General features: G+C 41.4%; 1 protein-coding gene across 5 annotated transcripts in view; it reads right to left on the reverse strand.

Moving 5' to 3' along the window:
* SMURF2 (SMAD specific E3 ubiquitin protein ligase 2) overlaps nucleotides 1-20,131 on the reverse strand; it is a 90,346-nt gene extending 70,215 nt beyond the window's left edge. For all 5 annotated transcript variants that reach the window (XM_028157355.2, XM_054709117.1, XM_054709116.1 and 2 more), the window contains exon 1: nucleotides 19,582-20,131. In XM_028157355.2, the coding sequence (XP_028013156.1) occupies nucleotides 19,582-19,633 (52 nt within the window). In that variant the 5' untranslated portion in view covers nucleotides 19,634-20,131. The remainder of the gene's footprint in view (nucleotides 1-19,581) is intronic.
* Nucleotides 20,132-21,239: the final 1,108 nt, after the last annotated feature.

A 21,239-nucleotide genomic window follows, 5' to 3' on the forward strand; every position in this document is an offset into this window, starting at 1 on the left:
CGAAGATGGCAGACTCCGGCCTGAGTCTACAGCAAAGACGAAGAAGGCAGACTCTGGCCGGAGCGAAGGCCTGGGTCCCGGGTGCCGGAGGAAAACCAGTGCTAGAAGCCAAGGGAAGGAAGGCCTATTGCACGAATCTCTTCGTGCAACGGGCCTCTAGTATATATATAAAAGGCTAAGTTAACTTGCACATGCACAATACATATAAAGCTCTCACGGGCACCAATGATACATGTGTGTTTCCATCTGTCATAGTCGATCGTGAATTTGGTTGAAACTTCTATTATAGAGAAAGGGCGAATAGTGATATTAAAATATTTATTCTAATTAATTTCCTGTCAATGTGCACAAATTCGTGCACCGGGCCACTAATGTTATATAATCTAGCAAGGATGGTAAGACAAGCAACAATAGAAAGCAGTAAGTGACAAGTGCTTTAAGTACAAGCAAAGAGTTCTGAGATTTCAGAGCAAAGAACTCTAACTTCCAAATTATTTGAAGAAGCTCTACAAGAAGGCACAATGTTAACTGAACTCTTAGGATGGGCATAATTTTTAACCAGTAGAGATGAGACTAGAGAAAGGATGACCCAGGAGAAAGAAAGAAACAGACAAAATTAACAAATGGAATGGGGCTAAAAACATGAAAGGGTAAAAGAAAAATTCCAGTTCGCTAGAATCCAGGTTAAATAAAAGGGAAAAGGTAAGGCTTAAAAGGTAGACTGCATTAATTTTTAGAATGCCTTGATTGGCTAAGAAGTCTGGATCTTATCCTGTCAACAACAGGGAGATACTAAAGGTTTCAGAGAAGGAGAAATATACGATCAAAATGAAACTCTAGGTAAGATTAATCTAATACTGGTGTCCAGAATGGGCTGCAGGACAAAGGGCTTAAAGCCGAGAAATCATTTATTAACTATGACGGCAGCAATCTCAATCTGATGTACGAAGGACTGAATTATGGTATTGGAATGAGTAAGAATGGAAAAGGAAGGGATGCGTTAAGAGAGTTTTCAAAGGAGAAAAAGTAGGATTTGACCATTAGGGCTGAGAGGAATGGGAAATTAATTATAAATTTTCCCCTTGTTTGGAAATGTTTATTAACTCCTGACTACCTACTGGATAAAACCCAGGCTCCTTAGCCTATCATTCAAGTCACTGTACAATCTGACCAGGTGTTCTTTTTCTCCCCTCTCCCCCTGCCTCCCTACTCCATATACATAACTTGGTATTTTATAGCCTGTGCTTTTTTTGCTCATGCATTTCTCTACACCTGGAGATTAGAACAGCTTGAGTCAATGAGGTGGGCTTAGACCAGTGGAATTACTTGGACTGTGAGTGAGACAGAAGAGGTTCCCAAAAGAAAAAGTAGGATAAGTTACCAACAGAAGGGGCAAAACCACAGCATCCTCTACTTTAGCAGTTAGCAATTTACAAAGTAGGTGAAACTGGTAACATTATATCTAGGGGAGCACGTTCAGAAACTAGGCACACATGGAAATTAATCTTTTCACTGCAGTCTCTGTACAGGCTAAATTTGCCATGTACATACACATTTTAGCTTATTCTATTTTTTTTAACTTTTTTAAATTGTGCATGAAAGACATAGAAACTGGGTAACAACTTTTTTAAGTCACCTCAAATCAATCACAATATCAAGAACATAGTTCAAGCCAAAAAACATTACCCCAAGATAATTCTGATCCTTCCCTCCCTCACTGTGTAGCAAAGTTTAAAAAAAAGAAAAAGAAAAGAAAAGAGAAGAAAAGAGAAAAAGAAAACTTTTAAATAAGGGGGGAAGAGAAATTTCTTGACTGTATATCAATATAAATCTATTTTTAAACTTAGAGGGGAAAAGTACCATAATTTCCTCATCAAAGAACATTTCTGGGCCAAAAACTATTAAACAAAGAAAATGTTTAAATATAACCCAAAATGTAAGGTAATCTTGGGGTAATGATTTACTTTACTTTTCTAGTACTTAACAGTAATTTTCAAAATTTCTAAAATGTATCTGCATCACGTATTCAATCCAATTTCCTACATTACTTAAGGCCTCAATGCTAACATGCATTCAAACTGACATTCAAACTGCAAGAGTGGGAGATCATGGAACAGCCATGAAGATATTACTAACTAGGGCAGAAAAGGAGATTTACATTTTAAAAAAAAATTCAACACAGCAGATAAAACAACCCAAGTTGTCCCTAAATACTCATTCTTCAACAATTCTAAATGTGTGTGTGTGTGTGTGTGTGTGTGTGTGTGTGTATAAAGTGTGTGTAAGATGTGCTTTATTTATTTATTTTTAATTTAATAAATCTTTATTGTTCAGATTATTACAATTGTTCCTCTTTCCCCCCCCCCAATAGCTCCCCTCCACCAAGTTCCTACCCGCCCCCTGCCCTCACCCTCCCCACTGTCCTCATCCATAGGTATACGCTTTTTGTTCAGTCTCTTCTCGCACCTCCCACTCCCCTTTTCCCCTGAGAATTGTCAGTCCACTCCCTTTCTATGCCCCTGATTCTATTATATTCACCAGTTTATTTTGTTCATCAGATTTTTTATTCACTTGGTTTTTAGATTCACTTGTTGATAGACATGTATTTGTTGTTCATAATTTTTATCTTTATCTTTTTCTTCTTCTTCCTCTTCTTAAAGAATACCTTTCAGCATTTCATATAATACTGGTTTAGCTTTTTCTTATCTGTGAAGCTCTTTATCTGCCCTTCAACTCTGAATGATAGCTTTGCTGGGTAGGGTATTCTTGGTTTTAGGTTCTTGCTATTCATCTCTTTGAATATTTCTTGCCATTCCCGTCTGGCCTGCATAGTTTCTGTTGAGAAATCAGCTGACAATCATATGGGTGCTCTGTTGTAGGTAACCAACTGTTTTTCTCTTGCTGCTTGTAATATTCTCTCTTTGTCTTTTGCTCTAGGCATTTTAATTATGAGGTGTCTTGGTGTGGTCCTCTTTGGATTCCTTTTGTTTGGGGTTCTCTGCACTTCCTGGACTTGTAAGTCTATTTCTTTCACCAGGTGGGGAAAGTTTTCTGTCATTATTTCTTCAAATAGGTTTTCAGTATCTTGCTCTCTCTCTTCTTCTGGCACCCCCATACTTCTGATGTTGGTACGCTTGAAGTTGTCCCAGAGGCTTCTTACACTACCTTCAACTTTTTGGATTCTTTTTTCTTTTTGCTTTTCCGGTTGGGTGTTTTTTACTTCTTTGTATTCCAAATCTTTGACTTGATTCTTGCGATCCTCTAGTCTGCTTTTAGGTCTCTGTATAATATTTTTTATTTCAGTCAGTGTATGCTTAATTTCTAGTTGATCCTTTTACATATCCTCGAGGGTGTCGTTAAATTTATCGGCCTTTTCTAGAAAATTCTTGAAAAACCTTATAACCGTGGTTTTGAACTCTATAGCCAGTCTTTTGCTTTCCTCCATTTCCTTCATTTATGGCCTGCCTCTTTGTCTCCGCATTTTAGCTGCTTCCCTGAGTTGATGGGAAGTTGGTGGCTTTGTGTGCTAGGTGTCCTAGCAGGGCCCAGTAGCTCAGCCTCCCCAGTTAACTGAGGTGGACTCTCTTGGTGCACCCCTTTGTGGGCTGTGTGTGCAGTCCTGTTGTAGTTAAGCCTTCATTGTTGTTGGTATAACTGGGGGGAGTTGACCTCCAGGCCAATTGGCTGTGAGGATCAGCTGTGTCTATGCTGGGAGAACTTCTGTGCTGGAGACACCCTTATGAGACAAGAGTTGCAAAAGCCTCTGTGCTCAGCTTGGATGGGGCAGAGTCTCAGGGTGGAGCAGACAGCCTTGGTTTCCCGTCAGCCCCGCCCTAAGAGGCCCCTGGGTCTCAGTGTCCCGCAGCAATGGCTGCACGCACCGCTGAGAGAAGGCTACTCTCGAGTTTCGCCCACTGCCAGACAGTCCAGTTTCTCCCCGAATGATTCTGGTACCCAAAGTCTCACCCGGAGCTGGATTTCAGTGCAGTCGTGAGGTTTTGTTTTCCTCCTGAACGAGAAAGCTAGCCATGTGCTTACTGCCCGCCCTCTCTGCGCCGCACGTAAACCAGCGCGTATTCAGCCGCCCGCCCTTTCCGTGTGCACAGGTCTCCGCACCTCCACAGCTCCTCTGAGGCTCAGTGTCCTTTTTCTCTTTCCTTCTAGTTGTAGAATTTCCACTCAGCCAGCTTTCCGGTGGTTCTGGACGATGTCCGCTCTGTCTTCCAGTTGCAGTTTTGAAATTGTTGTGCGAGGCAGCAGTATAGGTGTTTACCTATGCCGCCATCTTGGTTTCTCTCAAGATGAGTACTTTAGCCCTTTAGGAATTTTTCTAGAATTTTTCTTCACAGTTCTTTTCCTTCACAAACAGCAACGTGTAAAAATTTTGTTCTCCATAATGCTAAGGACTATTGGAAATGTCTATTTTAGGCTGTCACTTTTTTAAATAAGGTGTTTTAACATAGTACTATAATACTCAAAAGAAACTCATTGGTTCTTAGAGTCATCTTATTTATTATACACTGTTCAAGAAATTTAAAAGTGACCATGCAACAAAAACTATACTAATTCAGAACCCTGAAGACAGCATGATATAACAGGAAATGTACATCAAAATAGGAGTCAGGAGATCACTGTTGAGTAAGCCACTGAACCTTTCTGAGCTTCTTTGTGTGAGCTGAAACTGGACCCTATGCCAGGGGAAAGAAAAAAAAAAAATCTGTCCACATATACAAATTTATATACAACCCAAGGGATTCACAAATTCTACACAGTCCCAGGAGCCAATCCACAGATTTTTGAAAGGTCTACATATCCCAGGTTAAGGTAACCACTTGGTTCTTAGCCAGCTCTAAAACTTGAACGATTCTATGAGTAAGTATTTTAGCAATACATCCATAAGGTAATTGACAAAGCAGATAAAAAGAAAAAAAAGAAAAAGCTCTAATAGTAAAAGTAATCAACTTTTAATAAGAGACTTTCAAACTCAAAAATTTTAAAACATACCATTTCACTCACCCACAAAATTGTCAAAAACTAAAAAGCTGATAATGTTCATGGCTGACAATGCATAAGTTTGGCTTTTGGTCATCCTTAACAAGAGCCCCAATGCAGACAGTCTCCCAAGAAAATATATACAAAACGTTGCATAGAATTTCAGTCTCTTGCCCTAAACTTTAGGTTCACTGTCCAGGGACTTCCCTTTGCTTCTCTCTGCCTTTTCCTCTGTGTACAGGGATATAATCACCTGTGTATTCCTCTTTGACAGTGTGCTCCCTCTCTTTGATAGATACATCCTTCAGTAGCTTCCTAAAAAGGGACAAGTGGAGATCTGGCAGGCCCCCAAATGCCTTTATTCTGCCTTCACACTTGACTGATCAAATGGTTGGGTTCTAGGCCAGAAGTCATCTTCCCTCAGAATTCTGAAGGCATTGCTCCACTCTCTTCTCCCTTCTGAAACTCTTGTTGAGAATTTGGGGCCATTTCTAATTGTTCATATGAAGTATAAAGAATGAGTGGTCAGCCCTAACTGGTTTGGCTCAGTGGATAGAGCGTCGGCCTGCAGACTGAAAGGTCCCAGGTTTGATTCCGGTCAAGGGCATGTACCTTGGTTGCGGGCACATCGCCAGTTGGAGGTGTGCAAGAGGCAGCTGATGGATGTTTCTCCCTCATTGATGTTTCTGACTCTCTTTCCCTCTCCCTTCCTCTCTGTAAAAAATCAATAAAATATATTTAAAAAAAAAAAAAGAATGAGTGGTCAGACTCTTGATCCCCCACCTGTCAACTGATAAATTTCACTGTAGGGTGTTTGGCAGGGTGATCTAGCTAAGGAGACTTTAAATATCAGTATTTATAAGTGTTTTCTGTTAATTGCCCAATTTTTTTCCATAAAGGATAAAAGACACAATTGGCTGCTAGTGTTCTTGAAGCTGAGCAGTGCAAGGGGGCTGAAAATTTCACTATTTAAGATGTTGCCAGGCCCTGACCAGTTTTGCTCAGTGGATAGAGCATTGGCCTGCAGACTGAATGGTCCCAGGTTCGATTCCAGTCAAGGACATGTACCTTGGTTGCGGGCACATGCCCAGTGGGGGCTGTGCAGGAGGCAGCTGATTGATGTTTCTCTTTCATCGATGTTTCTAACTCTATCCCTCTCTCTCCTCTCTGTAAAAAATCAATAAAATATGTATTTTTTAAAAAGACGTTGCCAGGCCCCTCATTTTCAGGTGAGCCCTTTCCCTCCTACCTTCTACAGTGCCAGATACCCTGGGTCTAAAACCAGTTTGGTTAACTTTCTCCACAAAGTAAGTCTAATTTTTTGTGAGGGTTGAGGAAGAACAGTCACCAGGCTGCCTGGAATGAGGTATGTACAGAAGTTTTCAGCTTCATGTACCACCTGCACCCAATTAAGCCAATTTTTTAATTTTTTTTAATGAAGCTGCTCTGTGAAAAATGGATTATAGAGGGCTAAAGAAAACGCAGACCCAATAGGGAAGCACTAAGATTATTTTATTCTTAAGCCTGAATTACAATATTTTTAATTATAAAATAATTACAGAGAATTATTTTATTTGAATAAAAATGTATGCCTTCTTTCCTTTTACCAGTCTGCTTCTGTTTCCATTGAGTATCTTTATTCTTTACCAAAATAATTTATTTATTTTTATACTTTAATAACAAACTATCATAACTTTTCTAAAAGCTGTTAAAACTTTCTATGCCATTTAAGTGCTCTGTAATAAAATTCCTAGAAACTTCAAAGGCAGAACATAACATAACAACTAAATTATAAAATCTGGGAAATGGTATCTATTAGATTAGAATATCAAAGAGTATGTAGTCCGACCCAAAAATCAAAAGGTAGCGGTAGCAGTAGCAGCAGCCACTGCTACTGCCATCTATAAAATTTTTATTTTTTATTTTTATTTTTTTATTGATTTCAGAGAGGAAGGAAGAGGGAGAGAGAGATAAAAACATCAATAATGAGAGAGAATCATTGACTGGCTGCCTCCTGCATGCCCCCTACTGGGGATCAAGCTGAGATAAATGCTCAGCCAACCCTCAGCTATTCCAGCTCCAGCCACCATCTGAATAAAACACAGAAGGAACCCTGAGCCAAAAACATCTAGCAGAGCCCTTCCCAACTTATAACCCAAAGAAACTATGAGAGATAATAAAAAGTATTGTCTTAGGCCTCTATATTTTGGAGTAATTTTTCATGCAATAAAAATAAGCCTTTATAGCAAATATATGACAATTAATTCAACTACTTGGGGGTAGGAAAGAATTTCCATCAATAAGGGTGGTTTTCAATAGGGTGAATTTTCCAGATAGAGACCAGCTTTCACATATTTAAGAGATTTGAAAAAGCTATATAGTAAGGCACATTCTTCCTGAAGTCAACATTTTTATCTTATAGCCTCTACAGATTCTTTTCCTGCATCATGATTTTTCTATAGCAAAAGAAAGTGCATAAATATAGTAACCAGGCCACTGAGCAATCAACTCAGAGTCCAGCATTATAATTCTTCTAAATGTAGTAATCTATTATGGCCTAAATTAATCCCTGGCCTCTCTTCAACCAAAATGAATGAGCCAGTTATTGCAGAAGCATCAAAACTGCCAAACAAAGCAAATATTATTAGATTTACTCTTTTGAACAAAGAATCACCACACACAAAGAATGACCACACTTTACCACTAAATAAGACAGATTTTTTAAATTATGTATCTCATCCATCTTTTTATACTTTTATTCATTTAATTAACAAATATCTAATGAGTACTGTGGTTATACAAATATAAATAAGAGATAGTTCATAGCTCTAAAGAAGTTCATGGTGCTATAGGAAAAACATTAATACAAGCAATGAATTTTCAGTCAATATGATAAACGATACAATGAAGTATGCTAAAGTGCCAAGATAATTCAATAAAGGAAACAAAAATATTTTAACAAATAGTACTAGGAAAGTCAGGTATATATATGGGGGGGGGAGTGGAGAAGAACTTGACTCCTACCTCTCACACTACATTAAAAAATTAACTTTAGAAGAGTCATAGATCTAAACATAAGAGCTAATATTCTAAATAATGCAGAAGAAAATATAGAAGAAATCTTTAGCACTGACAATTAGGAAAAAATTTCTTAGCTATGACATAAAAAGCATAAACCATAAAGAAAAAAATGACAAACAGGTCTTAGTCAAAATCCAAAACTTCTGCTCTTCAAGATACTACTGAGGGAGGAAAACGTCACAATATAGGAGAAAATACTTGTAAAGCACATATCTGATAAAGGACTTGTATCTGGAATACAAAAAGAATTCTCAAATCTCAATAATAAGAACACAGCCCAATTTTAAAACTATGAGCAAAAGCCCAGCAGATGTGGCTCAGTGGTTGTGTCAACCCATAAACAAGAGGTCGTGGGTCGATTCCTGGTCAGGGCACATGCCTGGGTTGCAAGCTTGTTCACCAGTAGGGGGCGTGCAAGAGGCAGCCGATCAATGATTCTATCATTGATGTTTCTATTTCTCTATCCCTCTCCCTGCATCTCTCTGAAATCAATTTTTAAAAAGCACATAAAACTATGAGCAAAAGATATGAACAGCTATTAACCAAAGATACAAGGATAACAAGTCCATGAAAAAGATGCTTAACCCTGTAGGTCAATAAGAAAATTACAATTAAAGCTACATTAAAGTAGCTCTATATACCAATCAGAATAGCTATAATCAAAGATTGACAACAGCAAGTGTTGACTAAGTTTGGGAGCACCTGGAACTCTCATACACTTTTTTAAATTCTTTAGTGTTTAAAGTATTACATATAGTATTACATATGTCTCATTTTCCCCCCATTGACCTCTCCCCGACCACTCCCACCCCCCAGCACATGCCCTCACTCCTCTACTGTCTGTGTCCATTGGTTATGCTTATATGCATACACGTAAGTCCTTTGGTTGATCTCTTACTCCCCCCCGCCCGGAACCCTCCCCTCCCCTGCCTTCCCTCTGAAGTTTGACGGTCTGTTTGATGCTTCTGTCTCTGGATCTATTTTTGTTCATCAGTTTATGTTGTTCATTATATCCCACAAATGAGTGAGATCATGTGATATTTATCTTTCTCCAACCGGCTTATTTTACTTAGCATAATGCTCTCCATGTCCATCCATGCTGTTGTGAATGGTGGTAAGAGTTCTTTCTTTTTTACAGCAACATAGTATTCCATTGTGTAGATGTACCACAGTTTTTTAATCCACTCATCTGCTGATGGGTACTTAGGCTGTTTCCAAATCTTAGCTATTGTAAATTGTGCTGCTATGAACGTAGGGGTGCATATGTCCTTTCTGACTGGTGTTTCTGATTTCTTGGGATATATTCCTAGAAGTGGGATTACTGGGTCAAATGGGAGTTCCATTTTTAATTTTTTGAGGAAACTCCATACTGTTTTCCACAGTGACTGCACCAGTCTGCATTCCCACCAGCATTTCCACATCCTCGCCAGCACTTGTCATTTGTCGATTTGTTGATGATAGCCATTCTGACAGTTGAGATGGTACCTCATTGTCATTGTGATTTGCATCTCTCAGATGATTAGCAACTTTGAGCATGTTTTCATATGTCTCTTGGCCTTCTCTATGTCCACTTTCGAAAAGTGTCTATTTAAGTCCTTTGCCCATTTTTTGATTGGATTGTTTATCTTCCTTTTGTTGAGATGTATGAGTTCCCTATAAATTTTGGAGATTAGGCCCTTATTGGAAACAACACTAGCAAATATGTTTTCCCATGTTCTCATACACTTCTGATAAAAATGCAAAACTGTACGTCTTTGAAAAATAGTTTAGCAAATTTTTTTAAGTTAAATACATATTTACCATACAACCCAACAATCCTAATCACTGGAAATAAAAACATTCATAAAGAGAGGTGTACTCAAAAGTTCATAGTGACTTTTTTCAGAATGTCTAAAATCCCGAAACAACAAATGTCTGTGAATATATGTGAATGAATAAACAAAATGGGATATATGTATACAATGCAATATTTCTCAGGAATAAATAGGAACAACTGATACACAACATGAATGGACCTCAAAAGCACTGTGTTAAGTGAAAGAAGCCCAATTACACTTATATAAAATTTTAGAGAAAGCAAAACTATAGTGACAGAAAGTAAATTAGTGGTTGCCAAGGACTAGAGATGGGAGAAGGAGACTGGCTAAGCAAGGGCACAAAGAAACTCTGTGGGAAGAAAGAAGTACCCTTTGTGCAATCATCTATGTAGTAATTCCTTCTAGAATGAATTCAAGATTTACTTTAAAATTGAAGTTTTATGTATGCTGTCAATTTTTAGTAAGAAACTAAACTGCCAAACTTGAGATACATGTTGATACTTAAAGCCTTGTTAAATGTAGTTTTTTTTAAAAAGCATTCAATGCTTTCAGAAGTTACTGTAAAACAAATTAACATAAAATTCCTCTTTTTATACTAATTATACATTAGTGGGAAAACCGAAAAGAAAAGAAAAATGTTAACATTCAAATGCAAAAACTGCCAGATACTGATACCCAGAAAACTGGCATCAAGTGGAAAATTAACAGGCTTAGTGTTCTGCAAAACTCTAATCAAGAAAAATATGTATGATGGCATTCCTAAATATAAGCAATAACTAAGATTAGAAAATACAATAAAAATGCCACAAATGTAAATTAGCTGGAATTACTTTAAAACATAGGAAGAGCTCAGTGGATAGAGTGTTGGCCTGTGGACTGAATGGTCCCAGGTTCAATTCCAGTCAAGGGCACATGCCTGGGTTGTGGTCTCAATCCCCAGTGGGGGGCATGCAGGAGGCAGCCAGTCAATGATTCTCTCTCATCATTGATGTTTCTCTCTCCCTCTCTCTCCCTCTCCCTTCCTCTCTGAAATCAATAAAAATATAAATTAAAAAAACATAGGAAGAAAACTATTAAACTATCCTGAGCAATACAGACAAATGCTTAAGTATAAAAACATAAAATGCTCCTAGGTGAGAAAACTAAAAACTGCACTTAAATGCCTCCTTCTCCCAAAGTAACGTAATTCTAATTACAATCCCAATTAAATTTCTTTATAAATTTAACAAGTTTAATATTCATATAGAAAAGCAAATATATAAAATAGCAAAAAAATATTAAACTAAATTATAAAACTACTATAATGAAAAAATATGGCACAGAACAAGAGATAATCTGATTCTACCATAACTAATTTAACGTAACTAAAAAGATATATCACCGTGGAAAGGAAGATTTGGTTAATAAATAATGATGAGGTGCTAAATAGCAATTTGAGAGGAAAGAACCTCCTAAACCATTTTTTTAAAACACTAAAATAAAATGTACTTAAACATTTACTAAGCCTCTTGAAGAAAAAGGCCTTCCTAAGTATAGAAATAATAGGAAAAACAAAAGATAAGTTGGACAGATTTGACTCCTAAAAATAACAAATTTCTGTGTGTCCAAAAATGGTCAAAATTAAAAGACAAATAACAGACTGGGGAAAACATTTGTAGCAAATATGACAACAGACTAATATCTTTTTAATTCTCAAGCAAATCAATAAGAAAAAAACTAAAACCCTAACAGATAACTAGGACAACGCCAAACAAGTCAACAAAGAGAAATATAATTAGAAAACAGAGAGGAAAATATTCAACTTCACAAAGAAATGTTTAAAACTATATGGCAACTCCTGACCAGTGGCACAGTTGGTTGAAGCATCATCCATACCAACAACAAAAGGCTGTGGATTTGATTCCCAATCAAGGCATATACCTAGGTTGTGGGTTCCATCCCCAGTCGGGCACATATGGGAGGCAACTGATCGATGTTTCTTTCTCCTCTTTCCCTCTCCCTCTCCCTTCCTCTCTGAAATCAATAAAAATATACATTAAAAAACATAGGAAGAAAACTATTAAACTATCCTCTCTCTCTATTTCCTTTCCTTTCCTCTCTCCCTCCCTCCCTCTAAAAATCAATAAAAAATTGTCCTCAAGTGACAGAAAGGGTGAGGATTTTTTTTTTTAATTTTAAGTAAGAGTCAATGCTTGTAATAGAATAAAAAGAGATATATACTTATCCATTGCTGCTCTGAAATAGGCACAATTCTTTCAGGAAGCAGACTGAGAAAAATTAATCAAGAACCTTAAAACCATCCATATCCTTTAACACAATAGCACTCTTTCTATAAAATATGCTAAGAAAATAATCCTTAAAACAAAATCAAATTTATCTACATCAAGATGTTTATAGCAATTATCTGTAAAAACGACATTTGGAAATAAACAAAAGTGAAAATAAGAAAACCACATGAACAATGGTTTCTGTGGCATCCTCTTAACTGGTTATCCTAAAAAATCAGTCTTGCCGAAACCGGTTTGGCTCCGTGGATAGAGCGTCGGCCTGTGGACTCAAGGGTCCCTGGTTCGATTCCGGTCAAGGGCATGTACCTTGGTTGCGGGCACATCCCCAGTAGGGGGTGTGCAAGAGGCAGCTGATCGATGTTTCTAACTCTCTATCCCTCTCTCTTCCTCTCTGTAAAAAATCAATATATTAAAAAAAAAAATCAGTCTTCTCGATTTCCATCCCAGTCCATCCTCCCTATTGCCCCAAGATTAATGTTACTAAACATCAAATATATCAAAGCTTATAATCCTCACCACTTTAAAAAACAAATCAAACTTATTGGCAAAATATAACAGGGTCTTAAATGGGTTTGTCCCTATCTGTTGCCTCATGTCTTGCCACTCACACGCAATGCATTAGCCGTAAAGAACACATACAGAATTACATAGAATTACTTCTGTGTCTCCATCATCCTATATAATAAAAGCCTAATATGCTAAGTGTCCGTTCAACCAATCAAAGCGTAATATGCTAATGATATGCTAAGGCCACTCAACTGCTCGCTATGATGTGCACTGACCACCACGGGGGGGAAGACAGTCGACCAGTCACTATGACATGCACTGACCACCAGGGGACATACAGTCGACCGGTCGACCAATTGCTATGATGTGCACTGACCACCAGGGGGGCAGACGCTTCGACCGGTAGGTGAGCTTGCTGCTGGGGTCCGGCCAATCAGGACTGAGCAAGATGGGCCAGACACGCCCTGGAACCCTCCCACGGTCCCTTCCTGGCTGGCCAACCTCCTGCGTCCTTCCCCGGCCCCATGCAGGAGCCACTCATTGGTGGTCAGTGCGCTCCCACAGGGGAAGCGCCACTTAGCAAGAAGCTGGGCTTATGGCTGGCAAGCACAGGGGCAGTGGCGGGAGCCTCTCCCGCCTCGGCTGCAGGCGGGCAGTAAGGAGCAAGGGGTCCCGGACTTCAAGAGCCCCGGAGTGCGAGAGGTGTCTGACTGCCGACAGGCGGACATCCCAAGGAGTCCCAGACTATGAGAGGGTGCAGGCCGGGCTGAGAGAACCCCCTCCACCTCCCCACCCCCAGTGCACGATTTTTGTGCACCAGGCCGCTAGTTGGTTCAATAAAATGCCAAAATGCTCTTAATCTATGCTGAAATAAGGATTCTGCCTTCATGAATTTTACAGATAGAAATAACAAATTCCCTTCTGTGAATTACAGAGGAAAGGTCAACTCAGGTCAAGAAAAGTTCTAAGGATAAGGGTAATCCTGGACTTGAATCTTAAAAGACAGGCAAGGATGGCAAGGGTAATTCCAAATAAATGGAAAGTATTTGTGTTTCCACACAAAATCATATAAGTTTGTAACAGACTTTCTATACAGACAACTCCAAGTTAACCTCTCCAACTTTCTATCTGTTGGAGCTATTGTGAGAATTAAAGCTGATAATAGTATCTGGCACTTAATAAGCATACAATACATGTCAGTTATATGGAAACGTAACAATGCTGGTTACAAAAGTATATTTCAAGGGTCCAGCATTCTTAGAACAAAGAAAGTAACAGTAAACAAGACCAGGGCAAAAAGAGAAAAGCAAGAAGAACAGGATTAATTAAACAATATATCACCAAATAGCCAGGGTCAAACAGTTCTCTCTACACACCATGACAATATCCTCATACTACATATTACAACAGCACAATAATTTATACTCATAACTAGAGGCCCAGTGCACAAAATTCGTGCACTTGGGGGTGGGGGTCCTTCAGCCCAGCCTGCGCCCTCTCGCAGTCCGGGAGCCCTGAGATTGATCGCCCCACAGAGGGAGGCCCCACCCACCACCACCGGCTGGGTAGCCTGGACCTCTCTCTTTGGGGCAATTGCAGAGCCCCCTGGCCGGTGGCCTGGGCCTCCCTCTGTGAGGCAATTGTGGGGCAATGGCAGGGCCTCCCAACCAATCACATCACACCCGCCTTGGCGGCGGCAGTCAGTGCTGGGTCGCCATAGTGCCTGCAACCCAGGAGGGACCAAGAGGTCAGCAATTCAGCCCACTCGCCAGTCCCCACCCACCTGAGCCTGTTGCACGTGCAGCCTGGCGTTCGGTCGTCCGTTCGGTCGTTTTGGACGTTACAGACCCTGGCTCTTTATATGTTAGGATGATACTGAATCTTAAATAAAACACTAAGTTCTGATAAGTATGGTCTATTTTAAAGGAGTAGGACATATTACATCTTTAAGAGTCTTCAAAATCTTTAAGACATCAAAAATAACTAAAATACACCGAAACCAGTTTGGCTCAGTGGATAGAGCATCGGCCTGCAGACTGAGGGGTCCCAGGTTCGATTCCAGTCAAGGGCATGTACCTTGGTTGCGGCACATCCCCAGTGGGGGGTGTGCAGGAGGCAGCTGATCGATGTTTCTAACTCTCTATCCCTCTCCCTTCCTCTCTGTAAAAAAACAATAAAATATATATTTTTTTAAAAATAGCTAAAATAAGAATCTTGTTGCCTAAAGTATAGTCCTTCATTTACCTTGAAAATTTAGTTATATGCAAAATACACTAAATTATATCCTAAATAAATGACACGTTAATATGCTATGATAGCCAAAACCGGTTTGGCTCAGTGGATAGAGCGTCGGCCTGCGGACTCAAGGGTCCCAGGTTCGATTCCAGTCGAGGACATGTACCTTGGTTGCGGGCACATCCCCAGTAGGGGGTGTGCAGGAGGCAGCTGATCGATGTTTCTCTCTCATCGATGTTTCTAACTCTCTATCCCTCTCTCTTCTCTCTGTAAAAAATCAATAAAATATATTTAAAAAAAAATAAATAATATATATATATATATATATATATATATATATGCTATGATAGTTACAATTCAACCAAGAGGAAAAAAGTAGATCCATGATTAAAACACACACACACACACACACACACACACACACACACACACTTTACTTGCCAATGAAGACCAAACTACATGTAGCACCTAGGCAGGTCCAACTGCCTGTCTAAAGGTTAGAGTAGACGAAATAACCTAAAGAGAAAAGGAAGGAGGTAAACTAGGTTGCCTTACAGGCAGTCCTCAGGTTACGTCGGACTCGACATACGTCGTTTCAAGGTTACGTCGCCATCTCCCATTTATTTATATATTAAAAAAAAAAAAAGTTCCATCATTTTGACATATGTACATATGTGCTTTATGTTTTTTATTATTTATTTACCACAAGTAAAGGTCAGGAATTGTTATCTTTTAATTTTTTTTACTGTGTCACTTCATTACTGCTGTGTATGTGCTCCATGTGAGTGACGCAGGTGCTTATGTAGGTGGGTTCCAACTTATGGCGAAAATCAGCATTACGTCGCGCTGTAGGAACGAATCTCCGACGTAACCCGAGGACCTACTGTAAAATGAATTGGGGACATTCAAATCACTAATACCCCTAGAATAAGTCATTATGGTATACAGGCACTTTCCTACTCAGAAACCTGTCAGATATAATCAAGTTGTGATTTTTAAAGCCTTGAATCAATAAAATATGCAGGAAAACAATACTAAAATACCAGCATATCTAAGGTGAGGTTTTTAAAGTTAATTTTTCTTTTTTTAATTATTTTTATTGATTTCAGAGAGGAAGGGAGAGGGAGAGATAGAAACATCAATGATGAGGAGAATCATTGATCGGCTGCCTGCTGTATGCCCCCCACTGGAGATCAAGCCCACAACCCAGGCATGTGCCCCTGACCGGAATCAAATCCAGGACCCTTCAGTCCACAGGCTGACGCTCTATTCACTGAGCCAAACCAGCTAGGGCTAAAGTTAATTTTTTATTAGCAAGACAAGGTTAACCTCATTACTGCCAAGGGTTTTATAAATTAATAATATGAGGAGCAGCATACAAAAACATTTAAATTACAAAAAGGTCTGGAAAGGTCTTCTGTTACTTCTCCATATCTAAGAATTTTAAATATTAGGAATTACTATTAAACTGCTTTTTCCAAATAACTAGGGTCAAACAGTTCATTGGTTCTCAAAAACAATAATGAAATAAAAAAACACACACAATATTAAAAAATTACCCCCAACTTTTTACTATAACCAAATACAAAGAATATGTAAGAAAAGCCTATTATCAGATATTCATACATGTAATGTATATAAATTTTATAATCAATTTACTCTAGAAGTACTTGTTAAAATTGATATATTTACCAAAGAATTCATTGTAATGAACAAGTATTAATACATCATAAAGATCAACAGAAGTAGCTTAATGGACTCAATCTGATTTTAACCACTAATGGCCTGAGGAATCTCAAATTTGGGTTTAAATTAGCCCTACCTTCTTAGTATCAACAAGTACCAAACTGTTCACTAGTTGATTGTGGTCTTCAGAATAGGTGGAAAAATCTAATATCTGTTGTGGGCAGAGATCTCATAGCTCAAATATTTCTTCTCCTTCAGTTTGTGTGTATGTGTACTAGTGAGTGAGTGTGTGTGTCACCACGTAAGAATTGTTGACACCTTTCAGTAAAGGGGCACCTCTCCATTAAGGATATAATTGAGTAACTACAGTTCATAAAGCACCCTGAAATCAAAGACACTAAAAATTTTAAATACTGGTACTGTATTAACATAAAGCAAAGAACAATAATCTAAAGCATCTTACAGCTCCAGTGTATTGTAAAACATATAAAAACTCACTGTGTGATCCTGCCTTTTTTTTTTTTTTTTTTAAGTGATTTTCCTTTATTATGGAATCCGGATCTAAATGAACTGTTTAACACTTAGTCTAAAGGTATGCCAAACATTTCTTAAGGTCTTAACAAAGAATCAACTTTTTTTTTTTCCAGAAAACAAAATGAGGCCTAGGTTAAATATTTTATTTGGCTTCTCAAGATGGACTGAAAAGTTGGGCACCAGCTCCAGACCAATTCCTGGACGCACATCAAACACAGCCCTGTCATTTATCCAGTCAGTCAAAACAATCTTTTCCATCTAACCCTTTAATGTTTATGTCCTAAAAAGCTGCTAATTGAATCCAGCTCTTGAGATCTATTTGTTAAAATATATACCATCTAATTTGTAAATGAACAAAAAGAAAAAAATATGTTAACTTTCCTGGCAAAACAGAAGAAAATCCATCACATGTAACCAAAAGGGAAAGAGCAGTGTTTTTAATATTTGAATATTTTTCTCTTAAAATACGACAGAGACAAATTCCCAATGGTTTTATGCAATTGAAAGTACCTTAACTGTTTTTACAATTACTAGTAAGGGGACACAGTATATTTAAAATTCCTCAGAAAAATCTAAAAATACAAAATCACTCTATAAATTTAGTCGTGTTCCTCTCCTCCCCTCCCCCCAAAAAATAATAAGTAATCTTTTCTCCTAACTTTATGTGTGAATTTTTCTAATATATCATATGCAGTCAGGAAACCACAAACACTTTAAGATCTAATGAGTCACACAAAAAACCTCAAACTTATTTTATCTGCAGAAAATCAAAATCCCTGTTGTCTCCCTCTTTTTTCCATCATGTATAGAGACTAGAAGGAAGTCAACGGCCAACAGCCTATTTCTGATGCTTTCTGCACACCTGGAATCCCAGGTTCTTTTCACAATAACTGACTCAGGACTGACGCGGAGAGGCACAGCAGTAGATAAACCCTAAAGCAACAAAGATCCCTTAGAAAGGTTTCCATTGATTCATAAGAAAATAAGGAAACTGAATGGGGGAAACATGAGACAGACAGGCATTCCCCCAATCCAGGTTTTCCATTAAGAACCACTCAGTTAATGATTCTTTGCAGTTTTCCCTAGGGAAAGTAAAACTGTCATGGAAGTAATATATTTCTTAAACTGCAGCCAACACAGGCTACCTTCTCAAATACCAAATTCACTGCAAGTTTGTATCTTGCAAGTTTGTATCTCGCAAGTTCAGCCAGTGGGGCTGGGATGTGACACACAAGCATACAATTACAAAAATTAGTCCATATAAATCTCAAAGTCTAGTGCAGGCAAACATAATTACAGTTTACTCGTACACATGCACACACACACACACACACACACACAGAGAGAGAGAGATTAAGGAAAACCATCTTTCTCACCACACATCCGAAAATCATGGTGGGTAACTTATGAATAGTGAGTGGTAAAATCGCACTTCAGTTACACTTTTCAAACCAAAAATTAGTTTTTTCCTTAACATGCGTAACACGACTGCGTAAGAATACCAAAAATGGCAGGGTAAGCAAAATGGACCTGTGATGTTCAAGATTTCAATGCCCTTGGACTCCTCGACACTTTGTAAGGGAAGCCTTCTATCTGGCAACCCCTCCAGACGTTCTTGTCCATTTAGAAAAGGGAAGAGGGGGAAGTTGAGAGAAAGGAAACTTCGCTTGAAAGTTTGTATGAGCACTCAGACATGTACAAAAAAAAAAAGTGTGTTTGTAAAGCCGGTCTAGAGTCAGAAGTGAGACACAGTTCTGCGGCCTACAAGGAACAACCCCAAACACGCTACCCTGCAATCAAACACTTCCAAAACACAGTGTACGGTGAGCCGGAGTCGTCGGAGCGGCAGACACACCGGAAAAGCCCACCTCGGCCTCCTGCCCTCCCCGGGACGTGCGTTTCAGGTGTGCGGCGCGGGCTCCCGCGGCTGGCAGCACGGTGCGGCGGGGTTTTGCACGGAGGCACAAGTGGACGAGCGAGTTAACAACCAGGGAACACACACACACACACACACACACCCTCCCGTTAAGCGCTCCATCTTTAAGGAGTGTTTACTGCGCGCAGCCAGCCACCGGATTCAACAATCCCCGCCCGGGAGCCGCTCAGCCCCGCACCGACCCCACCTGGGCTGCCTCCCGGGGCTGCTCCCCGAGGCCCGGGAGAGAGTCGTGTTCCTCGGCCGCGGCTTTTCGGCCTCAGACCCGCCTGGAATTCCAACCGGGCCCCCCTCCCCTCCACAAAAGACCCCGAGTCACCTTTAGCTTTTTCGAGAATTTCCAAACAAGGGGCGAGTGGTCCGGCGGCCCTCGCCCTCCCTGAACTAGGCCTTCCCACGTCCCCGACCCCCCAACTCACCATTGATCGCGACCCTGGCCCTTCCCAAGGCCACAGGCACCCCCCGCCGGCTCGCCCACCCGCGGCCGCCCGCCCTGCCCCCTCACCTGTCAGGCGCAGCTTGACGGGCCCGTTCCTCCGGCCCCCGGGGTTAGACATGTCCCCGGCGGCGGGGGCGGCGGGGCTGCGGCCGCGGCGCGGGGCCCGGGCCGGCGGGCGGCGGGCGGGGGCGACGGCGAGGCGCGGCGGAGTCACCACAGCGGCCGGGGCTGGGGCCCGAGCAGCCGGCGCCGCGGCCGCCACGGCCGGAGGGTCCCGGATGTGCCGAGCGTCGTCGCCATGAGCCGCGGAGGGAGCGGGACGCCGAGCTCCCCCCTCCTCCCACTTCTCCTTCCTCTGCCCGGGCCGCACAACAAAGCGGCAGCCGCGGCCGGCCGCGCCGCCTCGGCCCGCGCCCGCGCCCCCGCCGCCTCCGCGCAGCCGCCTCCGCCTTTCCCTCCTCTCGGCGTGGCGGGGCCCGGAGCCGACGGGGCTGGTCGGCTGCGGCGGGCGGTGCTCGGCGGCGCCGGAGCAGACTCGGGGATCGGCCGCTTCCTCCTCCACCCGCCCTCTTGTCTGAGCGAACCGGGTCCTGCGGCCGCCGCGGCCACTCGTCGGCTGCGGGGGGCAGGGAGCAGTCGCGGGGAGGAAGGGGGGGGGGCTGGGGGCGGGGTCAGAAGTGATGGGCGGGGAGTGGGCGGGGCATGGGCGGGCGCGCGCGGGGTGCCCGGGGCACGGGGCGCGGGGCTGGGCTCTGCCCGGGCGCCCGAGGGCCGCCGGGGGTCCCACGCCGAACTTGAGGGGGAGCCCGCAGGGAAAGTGGCGGCGCAGAGCCCTGTGGCACCAGCAGGGGCTCCGGGTCCGGGCCACGGGAGGGAGCGCTTTTGTCCGCGCGGCGCCGGCTGCACTTACCAGTCGCCCACTGCGCGCCGCGCTCCCCGAGAGGTGGGGCGAGCAAAGTCGGAACCGCTGCCCTCTGGGAATGGAGCGGCGCGGAGGGAAGGGACGCTATTTCCAGGCCGAGGATTCCAGCACAGGCCCCCCGGGTGTTTCGCTCCCGGTACCGTAGCTGCCACCTCCATCCAGGACTCACCTGGTGAGAGAGATCGGGTTACCTGCCTGCTCGGGCTCCTTCCCGCGGTAGCGCAGGGATCGGAGGATAATGACACGGCCTCAAAGGATTGTTAACAAGACAAACCTTAGAGAGAGATGTGTGAACAGCCTGACAGACAGTGCTGTGCGTCGTTATCTCAGGAGGGCAAAACGAAAACAAGTGTACCTTATCCTTTGCCTCTGTCATTGCACTCTCAGAAACGTCTCCTTGACGTCTAGTCACACAGGAGATGTTCTTTGCGAAGTTTGGTTCATAACAAAAGGGGGATTGAGCAAATAGCCTGGTGATTACATTGCATCCACCGCATGGGGTTCTGTGCAGCCATTTACATGGCAGTTGTGAAGATCATATATTATGGGAGAGTTTACAAATAATCCAAGTTTAAAAGCACAATAAAAAGTTGAATGTATGCATGCAAACGTGTCCAGCACAGTGAAAACTAAGGATTACAGCATGGGGGATTTTTTTTTTTGTATGCTTTGTTTAAGGCTGGTAGAACATTAATGCAATTTTAAATGTTTAATAAAGTCGAAGATCTTTTCACCCTAAATCAGTGTCAGTTGTTATTTCGAACTCATCAGTGATGTCACTTCATGATCCAGATGAAGTTAC

Source organism: Eptesicus fuscus, chromosome 20 (assembly GCF_027574615.1).
Source record: "Eptesicus fuscus isolate TK198812 chromosome 20, DD_ASM_mEF_20220401, whole genome shotgun sequence".
In the NCBI taxonomy this organism is placed as follows: Eukaryota; Metazoa; Chordata; class Mammalia; order Chiroptera; family Vespertilionidae; genus Eptesicus; species Eptesicus fuscus.